General features: G+C 40.6%; 1 protein-coding gene across 1 annotated transcript; it reads left to right on the top strand.

The window, feature by feature from the left end:
* Positions 1-3810: 3810 nt before the first annotated feature.
* On the top strand, positions 3811-9927 carry LOC139071566 (N-acetyllactosaminide beta-1,3-N-acetylglucosaminyltransferase 3-like). Its single transcript, XM_070554213.1, has 2 exons — positions 3811-3950; positions 7986-9927. The coding sequence occupies exons 1-2, from the start codon at positions 3943-3945 to the stop codon at positions 9130-9132; spliced, it is 1155 nt and encodes a 384-aa protein (XP_070410314.1). The 5' UTR covers positions 3811-3942; the 3' UTR covers positions 9133-9927.
* The last annotated feature ends 13256 nt before the right edge of the window (positions 9928-23183 follow it).

The following is a 23183-nucleotide window of genomic DNA, read 5'->3' on the forward strand; positions in this document are numbered from 1 at the left end:
TTACGGGATCTATGTAGCTGGTTTTGCCAGATCCTTTGTGCTGAAAACAATTGCTTATTTCTGCACACAGCCTTCGACAGTACCTGTGTGTTTCAGGTACAATCTTCCCTCAAGCCGTGAAATGTTCAACTTAAAAACACTTAAGATAAAAAGGCTAACTTTTCTGTTATTAGATCTATGTTTTAGAACATATTGACTGAGGAATAAGCCATTGCTGAAGCTAAAATGATGCAAATACTTTTCGACCAAAGAATTAATAGTTGGTAATGTTTGCTGCATAACTCGCCTTGTTTCAGTGCTCGTTAGGTAGCTTGGTAACACAAACTAGGTTCTACTAATGTAGGATTATCTCCAACATTCTGTTTTTTTTCCTGTAATACATTTCTAGTAGGATTTATTAATTACATTTTGTGTCTAAAAGGCAAAGGCTTGTAAGGAATTTGATGATTGTGTTTCAGGAATTTATATAATTTACTTCTTTACGTGGCTTTAGACTAACTGGCAGCTTCGAGTCTACGTTTCTAAAAAGAAAATGTAATATTTAAGTAATCTACAAACATTTCATTCAAACAGAGAAGCAGATAGACCTTTTTTTATTTATTTATTTTTTTTTGCAGCTGCAGTTAGAAGCATCACCCAGAGCTCTATAGTGAAAAATTGAGCAAAGGTTGGTAAGATTATAAAGACTAAGCAGCTGTTGTAAATTTTTATGATGTCAAGTGTGGGCAAATTTCCAAGCAGGTGAAAGGTGTGCACGTAGGATCAATGCATAAATGCAACTCAGTAATTTTAAAGAGACAGTAACACCTATGAAATCCTTATCAACAGGAAGTGTTATAAAGTCAGTGCTAAGAGACTTGACCCACCCTGATGCAGGAGAGACTTAATGTTCTAAAACAGTAAGACCTCTTAGCAGATGCACAACGATCAATGGCACACAGATGCCTGTGACTGAAGGAAATGGCTGATTGTGCCATCATGTGGTTGAATGTAAAATGTGTGAATTTAAACATGTTTAATAGTTTCATATCTGGGCTGTTACAGCTGAATTTACAAAGTGTTAACCGCTGCACCACAAAATGTTCACACATCTGAGTTTAGAAGAAAAAAAAATGTTGCATTCGTCTTGCTGCTGTGAACTTCAAAATGATCACAGATTTATGGGACCGGGGGTGATATGAACCTCCGCACCAAAGTGTCACCCAAACTTTTTCTCAGGACTTTTTAAGACTCCACACAAATATTTTATGTTTTTGCGGAGGGGGTCAAAAGTTTTAGTGAAAGTGTTCAATTTGTTTCTATGATGAAAACATTTGTGATGTCATGATACTTTCAAGGTTTTTAAGTAAAAATAATGTGTATGCTGTGTTTAGGATGAATGGTTTTCAAATCAAACAATGTTCTGTGTGTGCCAGATAAAATATATTTGAAACATCACACACAGAGACGTGCCTTATGTTCTTTTATCTTTCCTAAGAAATTTTTTTTGAAGCCTTCTACAAAAACAGTCAAAAAATAAAGTGGAACAGATCAAACATTTGTGTGTTTGTTCTTTATTTTGCCTTGAAATGACTCGTCATGATTTGGTGCTATATAAATAAACTCAACTGAGTTGAGATTTGTTCCTCAGAACAACTTGAACTGCACAGGGTCAAAAAGAACATATGCAGCAAGAAAGAAAATACTTGTGCTTAAATAAAAGTTTTTACAACATCTTAAATTATCTTAAAGTCCATATGAGGCTACAGTTTTTTTTATTTTATGCAGCTCTTATTTTGGGGGGAGCAGCTCAGCAGGTAGAGTGAGATGAGTTGTGCAGCAATCAGAAGGCTGTGGAGTTGATCCCAACAGAGAAGGCTGCTGTTGGCTGTTGTGTCCTTGGGCAAGACACTTAACCCACCTTGTCTGCTAGTGGTGGTCGGAAGGACTGGTGACACCTGTGCCCGGCAGCCTCGCCTCTGTTAGTGTGCCACAGGGCAGCTATGGCTACTTTGTAAATCATCACCACCGTGTGTGCATGGGTGGATCACTGATTGTGTTGTAAAGTGCCTTGGGGGGTTCTAGGACTCTAGATTGCACTGTTTCAAATACAGGCCATTTACCATTCATCCAGTTATACAGTTAGTTAACCATTTACAATAATGAAAGTTAGCTCAGTCTCAATTAGAAAAGTTGTAAATTTGAATGTTTACACACTGCCACACAGCAGCTTGCTCTGCAAATATAGGTTAAATTAGATTAAAGCAGATTTTTAAATAAATGTATTTTCATGAACATATTGTGAACCAAATGAAATTCAAAGGAGACATTGAGACATTTTAATGGATCTACCCCCATCTGGTGGCAATTAATTTGAAGTGGCACACATTAGTCTAAAACAAGCTAAGCTGAAGAAACATCCAGAGTTCTTTGTCCTGAGGCATGCACTTAGAATTCTTAGTTTACACCACTGCCTCCTGGATAACTCCATATCTGTGAGTGTTGCTATCAGCTCATCATTCTAGGATGTAGGACCGCCCCCACCGGCAACATGTGTTGAACAAATAAACGTGCACCCATTGATCTGATCCACACTATGAAAACTCAGTCTTCCACATTGATATTAGCACTGCTTTGCTTTGTTTGTCTTTAGCTTGGCGGTTTCCTTTCCAGCTGTGTCATACTATCATGGATGTTACCCGGCTTTGGAAAGGGATTAAAAACATATGTCCCCTCCAACATCCGATCTGGGTAATCTTGGGTTCAGTATATACAACCCTCAACTGTGGTGCTAGTTCTTTCTGTTTTGAACGTTCTTAGCAAACAAAAATACATTTTGAGATGAGCCAATTGAGAACAATAGACAACAATGTAAAATGCTTGTTTGTCTAGGGCTACATCCCAGAATGCATTGAGTTACTATTGTTTTTTAGCTACTGTAAAGTACGCTGTTGAGACATATTGAGACATTGCAATCAACACAGATTGTGTAAATGCACTATAAACAGATGAAACTCTAAACATTTTAACCCTCTCAGACTCAAAATAAGTTTTGATAAAAGGACGAACAACTAAGTCCTTCAGGGATATTTCTGAGTTAAAAAATGCTCATGAAATACGTATGTGGAGTGACCAGGTAGGTAGGTTTTAACTGTTGCAGATCTGCAACGCCTGCCTCCAGAGGGTTAATATCATCCACATTTTTGTTTATTTTAACCTATAATATTGAATCTTTTCACAATTTTTTTATTTTCTGATATTTTGAATTTGAGGTTTTCATAAGCTGTATGCCATAATAGTCACATATATTACAAATAAAACTCAAAATAGCTTACTTTGCATGTAATGAGTTTATCTCTTATTTTAGTTTTACATTTAAGTTGAACTGGGGTGTTGAAATAAGCTTTTCCACAATATTCCAATGTTATGAGTTTAGGTAGACCTACTCAAAATTCCCTAAGGATATTATTTCTGACTCTGTCCTCTCAGCTGCTGCACATTTTACTAATTTCTTCATACATATGTTTAGTCTTATTTTGACCTTCATGGGCTGATCCACTCAAATTTACTTCCAGAGCCAGATTACTCTAGCAAATGATGTTTGATTTCCCAACGAGTTTTAATGTTTAGGCAAACTGTTGCTACGACTCCCCAGATGGATCGAGGTTTTTATCTTCTCTGTCTTCTTAGGCAGCTTTGGCGTCTGAATCTGAGTATAACGCATAATAACTATAACGTGTCAGAACCATCGACATATACATATGTATGCTACTAAAAGTGTAGTTTGAGCATCACTCCAAACGTGTGTTGACAGCGCGCATGCTCCGTGTGGGCGTGTTGACATAAACTGAACTCAGGGCTAGCATGGGGGAACGCACCCTTTCCCAACCGTAACGACGGCTTCCGCGTACACGACCACTGGTCTCTTCATCAGCCGTATCGTGTCATAAAACAACCACCAAAATGTTGAGGTAAGTGTTGTTTATTTTTTAACTTATTGTTGCCGATTTAATTTTATGCTCACTAAATTAAAATTGTCGTCGAGCGTCTTTTTTATAGTTAAAAGCGGAATAATAGGCTCACAATTTCCGCGTGTATATAAATCTACGTTGAATCCTCACAATTTCCACCTTTGTTAAATTCTTTGTCATGTTCGTTTCGTCTCATTGACTAATGTATGAATTGTATGCTTTTTCATTTCTAATTTTGGAGATAAAGATGGACTTTTATTGTACCCCGGTGGAAAATTCAGAACAAATAAATACAAATGCACAAACATGCATTCATGATGGTAAAATCCCTCCCAAACATTTGATCACCTCACACGTTTAGGCTTACTTTTTTTATAATGATTATCTGTAATAATTGAAAATGTAGCTAATATATATATATATATATTAGTTGGAACAAGTATCACTTCCATTTAAATGGGGTGTGAAACCAGAAAAGCAAGTTATTGTGTGAAACAAGATCCCACTGTCTATCTTCTGTCTATCTTCATCCCCAAATCAATTTAATTTACTTTGCAAAACAATTGTGTAACCTGTCTAACCACAACTAAGCTTTAGATATGAGCCAGGTTGTTTAGGCTTCTTGTTGACTTAATGATTTAATATGTTTTAAGTGTATTTGTAGATGGTAAAAAAAACATAGGTTAACCATTTAATTCTGAAACAAAAATAACAAATTGGGAGCAACTTGGAAAAGCTAAACATTAGTTGAACAAAGAAATTTAGACTGAAAACTGTATACTGGAAGCCATTTTTCAGTGAAATCGAGATTTATTATAATTTAAAGGTGTAGTTCACGAGTGCAGTGTGTAAGGGTAACATTAGATTTCTACAGTGGAATAGTCCCAAAACAGTCTGTCTAGAATATTGTTGGAAGGGAAGTTATACTGAAACAGATTTCATTCTCAGTCGGCTGGAGGGGTTGTCAGTTTTTCTTTTCTAAATAAAGGAAGATGGGACGTAGTAACTATTTACGATTTGTGCTTGCCGTGTCTACTGCAAGCTAACGCTGTAGAGCAGACATTTGTAATTTAACTACGGCCGGCAAAAAGCTCCAGAGTTCTCTAATCAACCAAAGCCAATCACAAGAGCGAACCAAAAGTTATTTCAGAGGCATGTTACCATAATAAGTGTAGTAAGTGCCGGGTTTCCCCCAGAAAACTTGCTAGGCCTGGCAGACCATGAGAGCGGAGGGGTGCATGGATCGTTCCGCTACCGTCCATTGAACATGACAGCAGAAGGGTGCGTGGCTTGTTTTGCTACCATGTGTTTGCCACTGTGGGGGAGGGTGGTGATGGGGTGGACGCTTGGCCTGGTGGGGGACCAAGCAAGGCCTGGTGGCCCACCAGGCTTATAAAGCACTGGGGCAAACCCTGAAGTGCTCCCTACCATAAAACACCAAAGAGTGCTAGCACAAGATATGAGAATGTATGGATCGACTTATCAACTTACTGTTTATGATTTGTCTTTGCTTGTTATCTAGACTCTTCTGGTGCTGAAACGAAACTGGCAACAGCCATGAATAAAGGAGTGAGAAAGTCATTGCAGAAGCCAAATTTTACCACAAGATGTCATCATACTCTAGTCTTACGCACTTCACCTTTATTTAAATTTTTTATTTTTATTTTAATCCGTCACTCTGAGTTTTTCATGCAGGCTACACATGAAAATTATCTTCTGTTGGTTTAGCGCCCAGCAGAGAACGTTTCGACTATTAGAAGCTATCCTTTAGCGTTAGCAGCTCCACCACATGGCAGAACTCATTGAGGCCCTGTCCACACGTAGCCGGGTTTTTTTTTAAACGAATATCCGCCCCTCCAAAAACTTGCATCCACACCACCTCGTTTAAAAAAAAACTCTGTCCACACGTACCCGGATAAATACGTTGTTAAGGACATGCCAGACCTGTAGGCGGCAGTACTTCCCCCGTTCTTAACCTCGTCCTTCGTCTGTGGTCTTCCGCAAGGAGCAGTAATTCCGCTTGCAAAAACAAACAAGCAAAATCGCTTGGACAATTGATAAAGCGAGCACAGCTCTGAGGGCATCCATGCTGTCGGCTAGTGTAAACACAGGTCGCACACGTGATGTCAGCGTTTTTTTGTCGCGGAAAGTGACGTTGCGGACCTTAAAACTCCGGTTTTGTCTGTCCACACGCAGACACCCAAATCGGAGAAAACGCAGATCTTCCCTTTGGCCGGAGTTTTTAAAAAGATCCGTTTTCGTGTGGATGACAGGCCAAAACGTATAAAAATATCTACGTTTTGGCAGATCCCGGGCTACGTGTGGACAGGGCCTCAGACTTGCTTTATTTGTGGAGATAAGACATCCACATTGCAAAGCAAACTGAATTGGTGGCAGAGTTGCGCCGCTGTTATCCAATCTGAGGTGAGATGTTGAGAGACTAATCTGGGAATAAGAGTCCAGATCCTGTTTTCCTCTTATGTGACTCATTTCTAGTTCCTGAAACGGATGCATCTGAGGTGTCGTAATTTAGACAGGAAAAAAAAAGTTAAAGCTCCAGTGACATTAAAAAGAGCATTCGAGCAAAACAGAACATTTTTAAAAGGATTCTTATGAAATGTTACGAGACAAGTTTTGGAGCAACAAATGTTTATCAAACCCAATGGCTCAAAAAAAAATGGCCCGACTACATTCTGAACTGAAACAATGCTTTGGTATGGAAAACGCATTCTTTTGTAACCTTAGACTTGACAAGTTAAACTACTGAGCTAAATGTTGGTTTCCTGTTTTAGTATTCAGATGGTTGCCGTAAATGAAATGATTAAAAGTGTTGCAGCTTCTCTGAAGCACGAAGTCAGACCTGTGATATGTGGTCAGGTCAGGTTTGGTACTCAGAAATATACAAGGAAGTGTTGTGTGGAAGTTTTCACACACACAAAAAATCAGAGTTTTAAGTTTTACCAGAATAATTTGAGTAACATTATAATTTCATCTTGTAAAGATCAATAGTTTTACCTTTTAGCTAGAATGGTGGGATCGATTGTACAAAAGCCAACAAGCTTCAGAGGTTAGGAAGAAAAAATGTCACAACTAACATCAACTAAACAGTCAGGTAAATCCAAAGAGAACCTAAATATGATGAAAAACCACAGTAGGATAAAGACCTGACAGGACAGAGACCATTGAAATGTTTTAGGAAAGTACTTCACGTGGGGGAAAGCCCCAAGCAGTCAAAAGATTAGTGTGCTGAGCTCAGAGCAGGAAACAAAAGCTATGGAGATTAACCGACTCCGACAGCTAGACTCACTTTGTTAAACTATATCTACTGCACATAAGATGAATTAATGCTCTGCTTGTACAGTTTTGAGTCTTTTGTACAATTACAGCTTAGAATAGGTCGTGTAATTGAAATTGAAATGCGTTGAAGCAGAAGCTTGTCCATCCCAAGTTGCTAGATATAAACTGGAAATAGAGTTGGTTGTAGAAGAAAACTTTTGGTTTACACATTCACATATTTACATGTTATCCTATCAAATAGAAATATTTGCAAATATTCAGGGCTGTCTAAACTGTAGTTTTAACCCCCAGAGACCCACGGTTGCAATATTACAACATCAGATTTAAGTCTACAAAAATAAACCTTCCCCATTTTTTTTTCTTTTTAAAACCACATTTACATTGCTAATAGGTCCTATTGGTCAGTTCTGCAACACTATTGGCTGTTAAAATGTGTAAATGGGCCCGTTTATCTGGCCTCCCAGAACAACATGGTGATAAGTTAAAAAAAATATTTTGCAATTGTTTTCTAAATTTGGGTCTCTGGGGGTTAAAGGTGCAGTATGTAAGAATTTTACAGTGGGGAAATCCCAAAAGAGTCTGTTTCAGTCATTTTGGAAGGAAGGTTATATCCATTCATCTGCTGCAGCCCTACTTTGGTCTTCCTTCTCCAAGCCCCATAAACCCCTGCATGTCTTCCTTATATATCATTGAGAGACGTGTATGCAACCAAGTAAAATCTGTATTTTGTGATTGCAGGGATATAAAGAAAAAAAGAATTTTGAAACAACTATTCCTCATTCTGGGAGCGGTCCTGATGATTGTTTTCATCAGCAAGTACAACATTGAGCCCAGCATCTCCAGAAGTCCTCATCGGCGTGGTCAAAACTACACTAAAGTGAAAACACACATCGGAATCGCTCCTAATGTTTTGCCGATGCCAAAGTGTGAGCAGAACATGTCTGTTACCAACATGACAGACTTCAAGTCTCTTCCCAGTGTTATAAAAACCTTTCTCTATTATCGTCACTGCCGCCACTTTCCCATGTTGCTGGATGCCCCTGACAAATGCGGAGGAGCGAACGGATCCGGAGAGGTTTTCCTTTTGCTGGTTATCAAAAGCTCACCGAAGAATTACGACCGCCGAGAAGTGCTGCGCAAAACCTGGGCCAAAGAAAGGCTGTACAAAGGAGCGTGGATCCGCAGGCTCTTCATCGTGGGAACTTCGGGGGTTGATCAAGAGAAAGCAAAGCTGAACACACTCCTTCAGATGGAGCAAGATGAGTTCGGTGACATTCTTCAGTGGGATTTCATCGACTCATTTCACAACCTCACCTTGAAGCAGACGCTCTTCCTGCAGTGGGTGCAAACAAGATGTTCAGCTGTTCCTTTTCTGTTTAACGGGGACGATGATGTGTTTGCTAACACAGACAACATAATCGATTACCTCCAAAGCCTCGAGGACAATGATGGGAGCAAACACCTCTTCACTGGATACTTGTTCATCGAGGAAAAGGTTGTCAGGTGGACGGGAAGCAAGTATTTCATTCCAGTTCAGATACAGGAGACAAACACGTACCCTCCATACTGTGGAGGCGGGGGCTATTTGTTATCTGGATTCACGGCATCAGTGATACACCAGATGTCTCAGAACATTACCATCCACCCGATCGATGATGCCTACATGGGCATGTGTCTGGCCAAAGCAGGACTTGAACCTACATCTCACAGTGGGGTGAAGACGCTAGGTCTGAACGTGCCTTCCAAACAACAGAACGATCTGGAGCCCTGCTTTTTGAGACAGCTTCTCCTTGTGCACAGATTCCTTCCACCTGAAATGTATGTAATGTGGAAACAAGTGAATGACCCGCATTTGAAATGCAGTCCATCCACAAAACTCAGGTAGAAACAACAATCTGTCATGTTTATTTAACTAAAAAACAAAGCTTATGAGCCAACAGTTGGGGCGGACTGTTTTGTTACTGGAGATATTTTTTGAAGATGGGTTTTGTGCAATACTGCCCTTTTATTTAAAAATGATGAGAGATTGCGAGCCCTGATCAAGATCCTAACTAAGGACAACTGCAATGAGCACTCTGCCCTTGTGGACTGGGTGGTTGCTAAACCAGTTAAGCCGGATAGTTCGCTGGGGCCAGTTGAAACACCAGTTAATCTGGTGTCAGGGTTTTAAGTTTTCCAAAGCTTTGAATTCCTCACCAGAACAAGAATAAAAGCTGTAATTTCCTATTTTTGCATAATGATTGTAACTAAACATACCCCATTACTCTTGTGCTGCTCTGCCTTGAAAAACACACGATATCACATCAAAACAAAGGGCAATTTATTTGTTTTATTTATTTAAATACAATTATACTGAATGTGGAGTAATGACTACAGCTTAGCAGAGCTAGATAGGTAGTGAAGTGGTTTGTCAGCTTGTGGTTGGAGCTTTGCTGATGGACCAGCTGAACCTTAGCTGAAGAGATTAGTTTCTGCCAGAAAATGTTTTATAATCCCATGAATGTTTGTGTCTGGTCTGAAGCCAGATAAAGTGAACAGGCTGGTTTGCGTGTTGCAAGATATGTGACACAAGCTTGAAGTGATTTTTTGATGATTTGGGTTGTACTGTTCTTAACCATTCCTGCATACATTTGAAGGTGTTGTGGTGAAAGGATATTAAAACATACACTTAAATCTCAAATTGTTTGTTTTACTTAAATGATAAACAAAAACAACTTGACTATATGATATATCATTTTGAAATACTTTGACTTACAGAATTGACTAAGTTTCTTTGGAAATAGTGAGAAGTTGCTAAGCTTCAAATACAAAACCACCCGAATGTCCAAATCCTCTAAAATACAAAACTTTATTCTTTAGTGTTTTTTCTGAGTACAGAAAAATGAAAGAATGCTGCTGAGCTACAGTGGTTACACCTACATGGCTTTCTCAAGTCCTTAACTGGATGTAAAGATTGTCTTTTATTAATAGGGTGTGTGTGTTAATTCAATATATTGACCTCAAATAATTTTGAAATGGATAATTCAGTGTTCTATTACAGTAAATACACTGGTCTCTTTGACCTATTTTGGCATTATAGGAGCTATTTATGCACCACAATTCAGGAAAATCAGCAGTGAAATTATTGCAAAAGTAAATCAGGACTTCTACTGGATTTCCTTTTAGTAAATATAAGGTAACCGTAGTTGTGTTTGTCACAGGCCCCTTTGTTTTTGGTTGTTTGACAGAGGCCCGTTTGTGAGAAGACCACACCCTACTTATAGATGCAACACAATTCAGGTGACGGGGGAGTGGGTATTTTCCCTTAATGAATGTGCACAATTTGTACCGTGAATGTTTCTAAGAAATGTTATTTGAAGATGATCACTTTACAAACTTGGCCCTCGGTTTCCATTTTAGCTAAACAATTAAGCAATTCTAAAAACCGAGACAACAGATAATGTCAACAATGCAGTTTGACATTAGTATCTGGATTAAAACATTTGAGGAGTACACACGAGACAGCCACTCCCTTTGCAAGCTAGTATCAGAGCTTTTCTTTCAACCATTTCCACTTTGATATAACAGGCTTGACTTGTTAAGCACGTTATCAGAGGGGAAATGCATGGTGTCACCTCAAGCAGCTAAGTCAGTGACAACTGTAAATCAGGGCATGTGCCCCTGTGTGTTTTGTACACTTAGTTTCTGGTGCAACAGAATTAATTTAAAGTGTGTTTGAAGCTTAATGATATTTAGTGTTTACATATATCGTTGTTTTTTTCTTTCTGTATAGATAGATGTACTTTATTAATCCAGGCAGGAAAATTGCAGTGTAGCAGCAGCATTACACACAGTACTGTTAAAAACCAATAGCATTATAAAAGAAATATAAAACATGAAAAACACAGTGACTAACTGTGACTGTATATCATCTACCAGGTTTAGTTGTTGCTATTGTACAATGTGATGGTATATGGTAGGAAAGACTTCCTGTATCTTTCCCTTCGACAGTGGAGCTGTAGCAGCCTGTGTGAGAAGGTGCTCCTCTGTCTGTCTACTGTGTGATGGAGGGGGTGCTGGTCATTGTCCATGATGGATAAAAGTTTATTCAGCATCCTCCTCAGCATGGCCTCCAAGGAGTCCAGTCTGAAACCAAGTACAGAGCCAGCCTTCTTAATGATCTTATTAAGTATGTTAGTGTCGCTGGCTCTGATGCTACTGCCCCAACACACGACGGCAAAGAAGATGGTGCTGGCAACAACAGACTTGTAAAAGATCTCCAACATCTTGCTGCACACATTGTTTCAGTGTGCTGGTTGCATTTCTCATAAATTAGTCAGATGCGTCTTACATTTCTTCCTGAGTTTATATTGTTCATTTTTACATCCTTTCCTATATGAGAAAAAAAATATTTTATGTAGTGCCTCTCAAGATAACAATCATGTGGTGCTTCACATAAAAAATACATTTAAGTATAAAAAAGGATTTCAAAAAATGATTAAAATTGTTTAAAATGAGAAATATCAAAATTGTGATAAATAAATAATGTAAGAAAAGAGGGAGAAAATGAATAGTAGAGGGAAGTCAGTGATTCGCGGGAAAGGCGGAATAAGAACAGAATAAGGAGAGAATGGTGGTGAAGGTCACACCAAAGTCAGCCTGAACAGGTGAGTTTTCATCTGCTTTTTAAAGGAGACCACTGAGTCCGCTGATCTCAGGGTGAGCGAGTTCCAGAGTCTGGGGGCCACAGCAGCAAATTGTAATGTCCACAAATGGTTAGTTTTCACCTACAGATTGACCTATAGGTCATCGGTCATCTACAGACCCAATTCCATCGTATGAGGTGGACTTTATATTCTATCTGCCAACAAGCCGCAAGATCCTGCATTGCTTGTTGACATCTCCGAATCATAACATTAACATCATGTTCCTTCCAAGGTCCCTCACCGAGCACCCTTTTATCTAAGACTCCTTGCTTCACAGAAGAAAGAAGATTTAAAATTAAATATGAACTTCTAAAACTTACAAGCTAGATAATCATTAAATAAGCTTTTGTTTATTGCTACTTATGATAATTATAGTATAATGAAACGTTTTCATTAATCTGTGCTTAATAATTGAAGTTGAAATGAATATTATGATTATGGTTACATTGATTGTTTCAGCATGTTTATTTGACACGGTCATAACCATTTGCACTCACTCAAGGACAAAGTAAGGTAAAGTTAAACCAATCACACATAAATAGTCCTTTACCCAGATCAGAGCGTCCGGTATCAAGGAAGGTGTGTTGAGATTCTTGGTAATATTCCTCAAACTTGTCAACCTCTGGTTGGCTACACAAATCATAACATGAGAACATTAAAACCAGATCACGCTGGTTTTTCCTCAGTTCTTGAGAAAAGCTTCAGACCAGCCATCTGAAGCAAGACCTCTTTAACCCATCAAAGTTTTGACACGTTGTTGAAATCTTTTTGCACCTGCGAAGCTGATACCGCAACAGTTCCTGCAGAACAAGCTGATATTGTTTAGACTCCTTAAGAGTCCCAGACACACGGTTCCATCCGTCTGTTGTGACCTGGAGACAACTCTAAGACCGGTTTAGCGGGGCCGCAGTTTCTTCTACGGACGTCGGTGCCTAGAAGTCCGAGGACTTCAATATTCCGGATCTATCACGAGGGTCTTCGAGTGGGTATGTTGACACGACAGATAGTGTCTGATGTGCCACCTTTGGTCTTTAGCCTGGTGCGCTGCACAACCAGTAGGCTTTGGTCACTGGACCTCAGGGACCTGCTGGGGGTGTAGGGACTGAGAAGATCACCAATTTACGGTGGTGCTTGTCCATGTACGGCCCTATAGACCAGAACCAGGATCTTGAAATGAACCCTGAAGTTGACAGGCAGCCAGTGAAGCTGGAGGAGAAGCGGGGTGATGTGGGTGTGTTTGGAGGACTTGGTCGGAAGCCAAGCAAGGCATTCTGAACCACCTGTAGACAGTTCAGGGAGGTTCTGCTCAGACACGTGACAAGTGAGTCGAAGTAGTCTTAAGTGTGAGGAGATGAAGGAGTGGATAACTGTCTCAAGTTCAGAGTGAGACAGAATGGGACTCAGCAACGTTCCTGAGATGGAAGAAGGAAGAGCGAACAAGAGAACTGACATGAGAATCCAGGGTGAGAGCTGGGTCAAAGGTCACACCAAGATTCCTGACCGACGGTTTGGTGTGAGAAGCAAGATGACCGTGAGAGTCTCTGACTTTGGGAAGCAGCTTGTCTCGGGCACAGATGAGGATCTCAGTCTTATCTTCATTCAGCTGTAGAAAGTTCCCAGCCATCCAGGTTTTGATTGAGTCTAAGCAGATGTGTAACAGCTGCATCTTAGACATCTCATGGGGCTTAAAAAAGATGTACAGTTGGATGTCATCTACATAAAGATGGTAGGAGACTCCTTTAAAGAAGATCAGGATGTGCTGAAGAGGAAGCAGACAGAGGAGGAAAAGCAGAGGCCCCAGCACAGAATCTTGTGGGACACCATTGGTGACGGATGTGGTGGAGGACTGTAACTTGGAGACTTGGAAACTATCATAAATGTTATGTTCATCAATAGCAGCTATGAGTTGTTTAGCCACAACCTTTTCCAAGATCTTGGAGATGAAGTGAAGTTTCGAGATGGGTCTGAAGCTGCTATTGAGAGGGGTCAAGACTCAGCTTTTTAAGAAGCGGGTGGATTACAGCGTTCTTAAAGTAAGCAGGGACCTGACCAGAAACCAGAGAAGCAATAATTATAGAGAACATGCTGGGATCGATGGACTGAAAAGCACTTTTAAACAAAGATGAGATTAGATGAGATGAGATAATGAGATGATAAGATATCGAGGGGGCATGCAGAGGTCTTCATAGAGTTAACTAGTTTGGTTAACTCAGGCAAAGAAACTAGAGCAAAGCTATCTAGGATGATGGGCCGGGTTGGAGTCGGGAGAGGCAGAGATAAGGCTGAAGGAGAGATGCTAGATCTAACCTTATTGACTTTGTCCGCAAAGAAAGAGAAAGTTTTCAGTCTGCAACAGAGTGGATGGAGGCTGTAGGAGAGGCAGGAGAGCTGCTGCTGATGGTGTTAAACAGCACCTTGGGGTTCCCTTTGCTCTGGGACACCAGGTTGGAGAAATAGGCAACCCTTGCATCTCTGACTGCAGAGTTAAAGGATGTCAGAAGATCCTTAAGATGAAGCAGATGGACGTGGGGATGGGTTTTCTTCCACAAGCGCTCAGCTTTTTCTGCATTGGCACTTTAGGCTGCGAATGTTGTAGTTAAATCAGGGAGTTGGGTTCACTGCAGGAACTGATCTGGTTCTGACAGGACAGTTGTTGTCCAGAATGCAGAGGCAGTGCTCGTGAAACTGAGAACTTAAGGAATCTGGGTCATTATCAGGGAGAGAGAGAGCTGGTAAATAATTTAATTCCAGTTGTATTTGCATAATTTAATGGAAAGCTTTGAAGATTGTAATAGCTCTTTCTGTTGCAGACAGACAATAAAACCTGAAATTATTTTATTTTGATGATTAACACTTGATGATACATGAGCATGTAACTTTGTGATCAACTAAGTTTTAATTTTTTGCTAATATTGATTGTTGGCCCATTTCAATAACCAGTTTCAGGTATTAGATCTACAGATCAAGTTCACAAAAACACATGTTTGGAGACGAGTACAGTTCTGAAACTAGTGTGTTTAACAAAAACATAATTGTTATTTTAAAGCAGATCCTACAAAAAGAGTAATATTTTTAAAGGTGTGGACCACTCATTTAATCGCATGATTTAAAGACGCATTTATTTCTTCTAACTTTTTGCCGGTGAGCGTTCTCTTTATGCTGTGTCTGTTTTTAAAAGCTGTTTTAGATTTTCTGTTATCTTTGTGCTTTTATTCTTATATCTGCATGCGCTCTATGTGTATGAAGGTGAACTTCAATCATGTGGTTTTCATGTTTGCCACTTTTACTCTGCAGTTTGGTAAGCTGACATGCTGTTTTATAAATGTGCTATACTCCACATAAAGAGAAGCCAGTTGAAGTGGCTCTGATTAGGATATCTCCTGGACGCCTCCCTGGTGAAGTTTTCCGGGCACATCTAACCAGGAGGAGACCTAAAGGAAGACCCAGGACAAGCTGGAGGGACTATGTTTCTCGGTTGGCCAGGGGACGCCGTGAGATTCTCCCGGAGGAGCTGACCCAAGTGGCTGGGGAGAGGGACGTACTGTAATGAACTCAAGCTGGCGGACCCGTAAAAACACCCAACACAGAATGACACGTTTTAGAATGTTTATTAAAGAGGGAAAAGGGGCGACGACTGGAGAGGCAGAGGCTAGGTCGGAAGACAGGCGGTCGTTACCAGAAGATCCGAGAGGTTGAATATCCGACAGAGGAATCTGGAGACGTGGTCGAGCACTGAGCAGGGTCTTGGCCAGGAGGTCAGAGGGGCAGTAACTCCAATAGGGGAAATCCAAAGACGTGGTCGGGAGCAAAGCGGTAATCACAAGAGGGCACGAGGAGCAGGCAGGTCAGAGGACGAGGCAAGGTTCGGATCCGTGGAGTCAAGGTGGGTGAAAGGCTGGAGAATTTACTAACAGAAACGTGTTCAATAATCTGGCACCGGTTGGAGAGCAGGCTGGGAGTTATATAGCAGGAGGAGCAGGTGTGTGTGATGAGCTGATGAGGAGCTAATAAGAGACAGGTGGTAGGATGATGTGGATGGTGAGTTGACTGTGGTTGCTGGGGAAACAGCTTGGCTGGAGCTTGATGAGGTGCGGGCTGTGGCTGCTGTGGCAACAGGTCTTAGGCAGGAACAGGATCATGACACGTACGGGCCTCTCTGCTTAGGATACTGCCCCTGCGACCCGACATCGGATAAGCAGATGAAAATGAATGAATGAATGAATGAATGGATAATGATTAAGAAAATGTTGTTCAGTTATCCACCCCTCTAACCATAATGTTAGAATAGCAGACTTGTATGTGTTTTGATATTATGTTTTTATCTGTTAGTTTTATGTTAAATTGATATTCAAGGGTTTTGTTTAATGTTAACATTTAACTCTTCATGTCCTTTACATCATTTCATTTGTATTTCAAACTTTCAGTAGGTTTTTGTGTGAAGAAATTGGAGAATGTGTGCTCCAGGATCACCAGAGGTCAAATGAGAGATTTTTTTATTTACAAGAGAATTTAAGATGTTTTAAACTAGCCACCTCTTAACCTCCCCACTCCCTAGCGCATTTTTTTGTGCAAGCAGGTGTGTTTTTGTAAATAACTTTGGCAGTGAAAATGCAATTAGTGTGATTTTTCCGGAGGGTGTGTATTTTATGGGGCATTGCTGAAAAAAAATTAGTTTTTTCCCTTACCTTTAACATAATGCTTATGTAATTTAATAACACCTTTTGCTGTCAGCATTTTCTTGTGCCATTGACTTTCATGTAAACTATATTTTTCCAGTAAGCCTAAATATTAGCATAGAATGATTTAATTTTTCTATTTTTGGGGAGTTTTCCAACAGGAAGAGACTAAAATTATAGTTTTTACTGCTTTCCATCATATGAATCCATTTATGGACAGAATTTCTAGGTGCAGCCGTGGTGTGGAGTGTGTCGAGTTTGGTGGCAGGAGAATCTCGTCTCTGCTTTTTGCGGATGATGTGGTCCTCCTAGCTTCATCCAGCTCTGACCTTCAGCTCTTGCTGGGTAGGTTCGCGGCCGAGTGTGAAGCGGCTGGGATGAGGATCAGCACCTCCAAATCTGAGAGCATGGTTCTCGACCGGAAAAGGGTGGCTGGCCAACTCTGGGTCGGGAGAGAGGTCCTGCCTCAAGTGGAGGAGTTTAAGTATCTCGGGGTCTTGTTCACGAGTGAGGGTAGGAGGGATCGAGAGATCGACAGGTGGATTGGTTAAGCATCTGCAGTGATGCGGACGCTGAGCCGATCTGTCGTGGTGAAGAGGGAGCTGAGCCAGAAAGCCAGGCTCTCGATTTACTGGTCGATCTACGTCCCAATCCTCACCTATGGTCATGAGCTTTGGGTAATGACCGAAAGAATGAGATTGCGGATACAAGCGGCCGAAATGAGTTTCCTCCGTAGGGTGGCCGGGCTCAGCCTTAGAGATAGGGTGAGGAGCTCGGACATTCGGGAGGGACTCGGAGTAGAACCGCTGCTCCTCTGGATCGAAAGGAGTCAGTTGAGGTGGTTTGGGCATCTGGTCAGGATGCCTCCTGGACGCCTCCCTGGGGAGATGTTTCGGGCATGTCCTGTCGGCAGGAGGCCCCCGGGTCGACCCAGGACACGTTGGAGAGGTTACATCTCCAATCTGGTCCGGGAATGCCTTGGGGTCCTGCCGGAGGAGCTGGTGGAGGTGCTCAGGGAGAGGACGGTCTGGAACTCCCTAGTTGGGATGCTGCCCCCACGACCCAGACGCTGATAAGTGGAGGAAGACGACGACGACTGCTTTCCATCAGATGGGTGCATTTTGTCCATGTACAGTGGAGCAATCAATGAACCCCTCACTGAGACTGTAGGATTTGGGGGTGAGTTTGTACTCTGACTGCACAGTGAAAAACATATTTCGAACTAAAATGGTTTGTGTGTGTTTTAGAGATGTCACACAATAATGTGCATGTGTGTTTTCAGAGGGCAAGTGTGTGTATCCAGTCCATCTCAAGATTTTACTTCTTGCCTAAACTAAAAAATCTACTGAAAATCTGTAAACAGCAGCCTGATAATTGTTTTGTGTGTGTGTGTGTGTGTGTGTGTGTGTGTGTGTGTGTGTGTGTGTGTGTGTGTGTGTGTGTGTGTGTGTGTGTGTGTGTGTGTGTGTGTGTGTGTGTGTGTGTGTGCACGCGTCAGAGCATGTAGGGATCAAATCGCTTTACAGGAGTTCACACGAAAGGCCATTGCTTATATTTTCGAGGTGGGAGCCGAGTTGGGGCATCATATTGAGGACCCTCCATTGACTTCCATTCATTTTTGTGACTCCACTATGCCTAAGCCATACCCTAACCCTAACTTTAACTAAACATTAATTCACACTATACCTCTAGCTGGTATAGTAAGCTTCTGGTAAGCTTCTAAATAAATGTCCTCACTTAGAAAAATGTCCTCACATTGTTGGTAAAATGGTCAAAATGGTCCTCAGTATGTACACACACACACACACACACACACACACACACACACACACACACACACACACACACACACACACACACACACACACACACACACACACACTTGTTCTTTATTGTTACGTAATAAACTGTTCAACTGGCTTTTTGTGTGATTTTTTTTAGGTGAAAAAGGAAAAAGGTGTGCATTTTTCAGAAAATCGGCCAAAACATCAACAACAAAAAGAGTAAACATAAATGATCTTATACACATTTGTGACCCTCCGGCTCTCACAATTCAACCCTAAAATAAGTCCTCTGGACAAATCACACAGAAAAGGATTACGTTTTTTCAGTTTCTGCTGTCCAGGTTTTAACAATAAACCTGGGATCTAAGGGGTTAAATTTAAAAGTATACACATATTTTATTATGTTTTGTGAGCACTTAAGCCAAGGATGAAAATCGTGAAAAAAGCTGGAATTCATGAATTATTATATAATTTGTTACGACCAAGGGTCATAAGTTGTTTTATTCAGGGAGATGCTGCTTTGTGTGTTCATGATGTTTCTTAGTGCAGGTGCCCACATCTGATTGGTGAACCAGTGGCCTGGGGAGTGTCCTGATTGGATAATTGATGGGAGCAGACCTTTAAGAGGGATGTCAACACCACCTGCAGCTGATCCTCATTCTCTGCTCATCCCAACCTGCCACCACCCACTTAGTGTGTCCTGTGTAGAGTGCTGTGTAAAGACCTGATGGTAAACTTCAGGAAAGTAGGGGTGAACCTGCCATTTTATTTGTCCATTCAGTTTTTGCCTGTGTTTGTAATCAGGGAGGTAAGTTTTGCTGTATTTCTTTTTATTTAATTTATAGGTAAGATGATTATTTAAGTTGGGGGTATTTTTGTTTGTTGTTTTGGCCTTTGGTTCACCCTGAGTTGTATTTATCCTCCCTCGCCTTCAGTTAATACTATAAAACTTGTAAATAAAGTCTTTGTAGATAAGTCTAACTGTGGTGTGGTACTTGAGATCTGTGGCAAATGGGAATCCACCTTCATGTTATGGCCTGGCCCCTCCTAGACGGGTTGTAACAAATTGTAATATGACTTTAATCTGTAGTGCACGTTTTTGTACATAAGACAATAGGTGACTGTTTGTCTTCTTTTCTGACACTACAAAAAAGAAGAAAAGAGTAAACACTAATAATTTTATGCACATTTGTGACCCTCCAAGGCTCTCACAATTCAGCCCCAAAATATGTTCTTTGAATATTTCACACACAAAAAATATTCTATGTTTTCATCTTTTTACATTTTTTTACAGTCTAAGTTTGAACAAATAGCTGGGTTTTAAAGGGGTTAAATCTCAGAAATGCACACATCTATTATGTTTTGTGAGGACTGAAGCCAAGGATGAAATTCATGCAAAAAATGTTGGGATTTATGATATATAATTTTAATACAGCTTTATTCTGTAGTGCACATTTTTGTGCAAAAGATAACGGGTGTTGCAAAAGTTAAAGGGTGTGGCGAGGGTTAATAAAACCTTTTAACACCCCTGGGCTAATGTTGAATTATTTTTGTCCTTGCAATGAATATGTCGATGAAGGCACCTGAGACGGAGTGTAGACCCCTGTCCAAGTCTGGAGTTTGGCTGCTTCCTATTCAGACAACCTGATGGTTACCATCAGTGGCTGGATGCTTCATCTGCTGAGCTAGGATGAGATTTAAACCAACAGAGACCAGGTCTATGGTCCTTGTGGACAGTGTGATTCCAACACTCACTGAGAAACCAGTCACTATAGCCTATAAGCAAGGTTTTTGACTTCAATCCTAGAGACGGCATCAGTCTGACAAGAAGCTTGAAGCCTGGTTGCCCACAGTAGACAAGGCAGGCCTTCCTGGCATGTTTAAGGTGTGGTTGTACCAACACAGCATTCGTTCCCACATTATCTGGCCACTGTGTATGAAGTGACTATGTCAACGGCAGAGACTTTGGAGCGAAAGATCAGAATTTTTCTCCAAAGATGGTACACCTTGCCACAAAGTTTTACCCGTGGCAAGAGTAACAAACTCCAGCTTCATTTCAGCAACTTGTAGGAGGAAGTAAAAATTCTCTTACAAGAGATCCACTTGCCTATCAAGAATCCAGTTATTCCAGAATCACATTAGCAGGTGCACTGATGAGGACTGGCAGAAAGTTCGGCGTTTAGGAGGGGCTGGAGCTGGCAGACTCTTGACTGTCACACAGGGCTTTGTTGGGCATGGTGGACATCGACCTCTGTGTGACCTGGCCCAGGGAAGGTACAGGTGTCACCTTGTCTTGGAAGAGGTGTGGGCAGATGATGAGGAAGTGGATCAGGAGGATGGCAAGCATGCGGCAGCAGGGAGTATCAATAAGGTGAGAAGGAGCTCTGGAGAAGAAGCTGGCTTGAATTACATCTGGAAGGCAGTCAAGGATGCTACCTTTAGTGGCATGAGCAGGTGCTAAAACAGACTACATCCATTGCAGTAGGCAACATTAAACACACCTGCAGCGAGAAGGATATTGAATGAACAAAATAGCATGGAGGCATACACAGGAAAATGTGGGTAGAGGGAGTTTTACATATAGCATGTGGCCTGAGGTATGTAAGGGAGTGGTGTGTGAATGCATACAAACTTACTCAACCTAGACATTACCCTGTACACATGTAAAGCAGAGGAAAGGCAGGACGGCAGACGAAAAAGAAGGAGCACCAATGTTATTTTACAGAAGTGGTATATCTTTTGTTCCATTTGTTTCTTTTTTCTTGTGGTTAACCAACGGATGTTTTAAACATCTGTTTTAGTTCCCATTTTTCTGTGCATGTGACAATTGGCTTCTGTTCTCTTATTTGTTGGAATAACTGAGATACTTTTTCCAGAGTGAACAGACCAGAGACCTATACACACATAAACTCGATTAAGGCTCTACATTTGCATTGATTTGCATAAAAAGGTTTGACTTGAACAGAGAAAAAAAAATCAGACACTTAAAACCTATTTGAATAGATTGTTGGATTTTTTTTTTTTTTTTTTTTGCATTTCTTTCTTTGTGTATTTTTTTCCACTCACAATGTTTTGTTTGGATTTGGTCTCAACACTTACTTTGCTATCTTGTATGATTTAAAAATAGCTTTCAAAATACTAAAGAGATGTGTGTTAGCTTTTGGTGGTTTGAACAGGAAACCGGCGCCCTTCTCTTCTAGATCACATGCGTGGGCACATGTGATCTGTGTAGCATCCTGTCAATACCAAAGAACCCAGAAACCCGCATCGGCTCTGATGCTGTAACGTTTTCTTGTTAGAAAGGAAAGTTGCAGCTGTAACATTTATTTTCTTGTATAGATTTCAAAACATTCACAACAGACAAAAGAATGTTGTAACCTAACAGCGGAGGTGCCAGAGCTCTGGGCACGTGAAATCCTCCGGCATTCAACCTTCTGTTCTGGGAATTTTTTAAAACTAAGTTGCACCATATTCTAGGAATTCATCTAGGAGATTAGAGTCTTGTTAACTTCAGCAAACTAAGTGATAACAGGAATCTTCACAACAGTTATTTATAATCTCGTGGCACTTATGTAAGTTTCAACATGAAATGAATTGTGACTTTTAACTGTATGCGAATTTGCTTGTTGTTTGTCACAGATACGTTTTTGGTTACTTTTTTTTCACCCTCAAAACTTTAGACTTTCTGTCTTCAATCACAACTCAAGCCTGAATCTCTCTGGGCTGTGGTCACTGGCAGATATTGGACACAATAAATAAATAAAATTTACAAGTTATTTTTATGCAGCTAGTCATGTGGAATTTGTCATGATTGAACAAAATAATGAAAGTTGTGCCACTGTCAGGATAATTTTCATGGTGTCACAATTTGCCCAAATTTTTTTTGCATTTTGGTCTCTAGCCCTTTGAAATTTCTCACGCTTTACTCACAAACTGAAGTGAGAAGGGTTCAAAGTACCCGACTTCTGCACAACTCTGTGACTCTTTCAAGAAAAAACTTGTGCTGCCAATTTTTCAAACGTTCGTAGCATTTCAAACAATCTCATTTTCTTTTTTGGGAAACTTACTCAGCAATGCTCTTGCAGTTTGGGCCCAGACGCGCTTATATCAGCATGAGCAAGTCTGCTGCAGCAGAGAGTGGCATATGGAGGTATATTCCCTGATATTTGGACATCTGATAGGCTAACAACGATGCAACTATACACTAACTACATTTGCTCTATGACATGGATGATTTGTCTGCACAAAAAACACAAGCCTGGAGGATCTTCTGCCGTGTGTTTGAGTTGCTATTGCTAACTGTTAGCTTCTGCTAGCCAAGATGTTCTCTGCTATTTCATGGATGCTAAAACAACAGCCTTGACTGTCATGAGTCAAGATGGGTGAGTCCAAGTGACAGCTTGATGTAGATCTGTTAGATTTTTCAAATCATGGTTGTTCACCATATATTTTCTATCAGACGCTAATGAAGGAGCTAGGTGTTGGAGACTATTTTCATGTTCAGCCTGCATGAAAAACTCAGAGTAACTTATTATCATAAATTTTTTTTTAGATGTTTTTCAGTGTTTCACACCGTTAAGTAACTTGGAAGGAAGAATTTCATATTTTCACAGAAGTGGTTTTTTTAATTAAAATTTTCATTAAAAAGCTTTGATTCCAGGTTTTATATGGGCTCTAAGTTTTTAACACAGCTAAGATAATCAAAAACAGGACTAGCAGCTGTTTTATGATGTCTGTAGCTTCACAGTTAAAGTGTTTATGTCCAAAAATGGGAATTTTTAGGGCTCATGA

This window comes from Nothobranchius furzeri, chromosome 8, assembly GCF_043380555.1.
Source record: "Nothobranchius furzeri strain GRZ-AD chromosome 8, NfurGRZ-RIMD1, whole genome shotgun sequence".
Classification (NCBI taxonomy): Eukaryota; Metazoa; Chordata; class Actinopteri; order Cyprinodontiformes; family Nothobranchiidae; genus Nothobranchius; species Nothobranchius furzeri.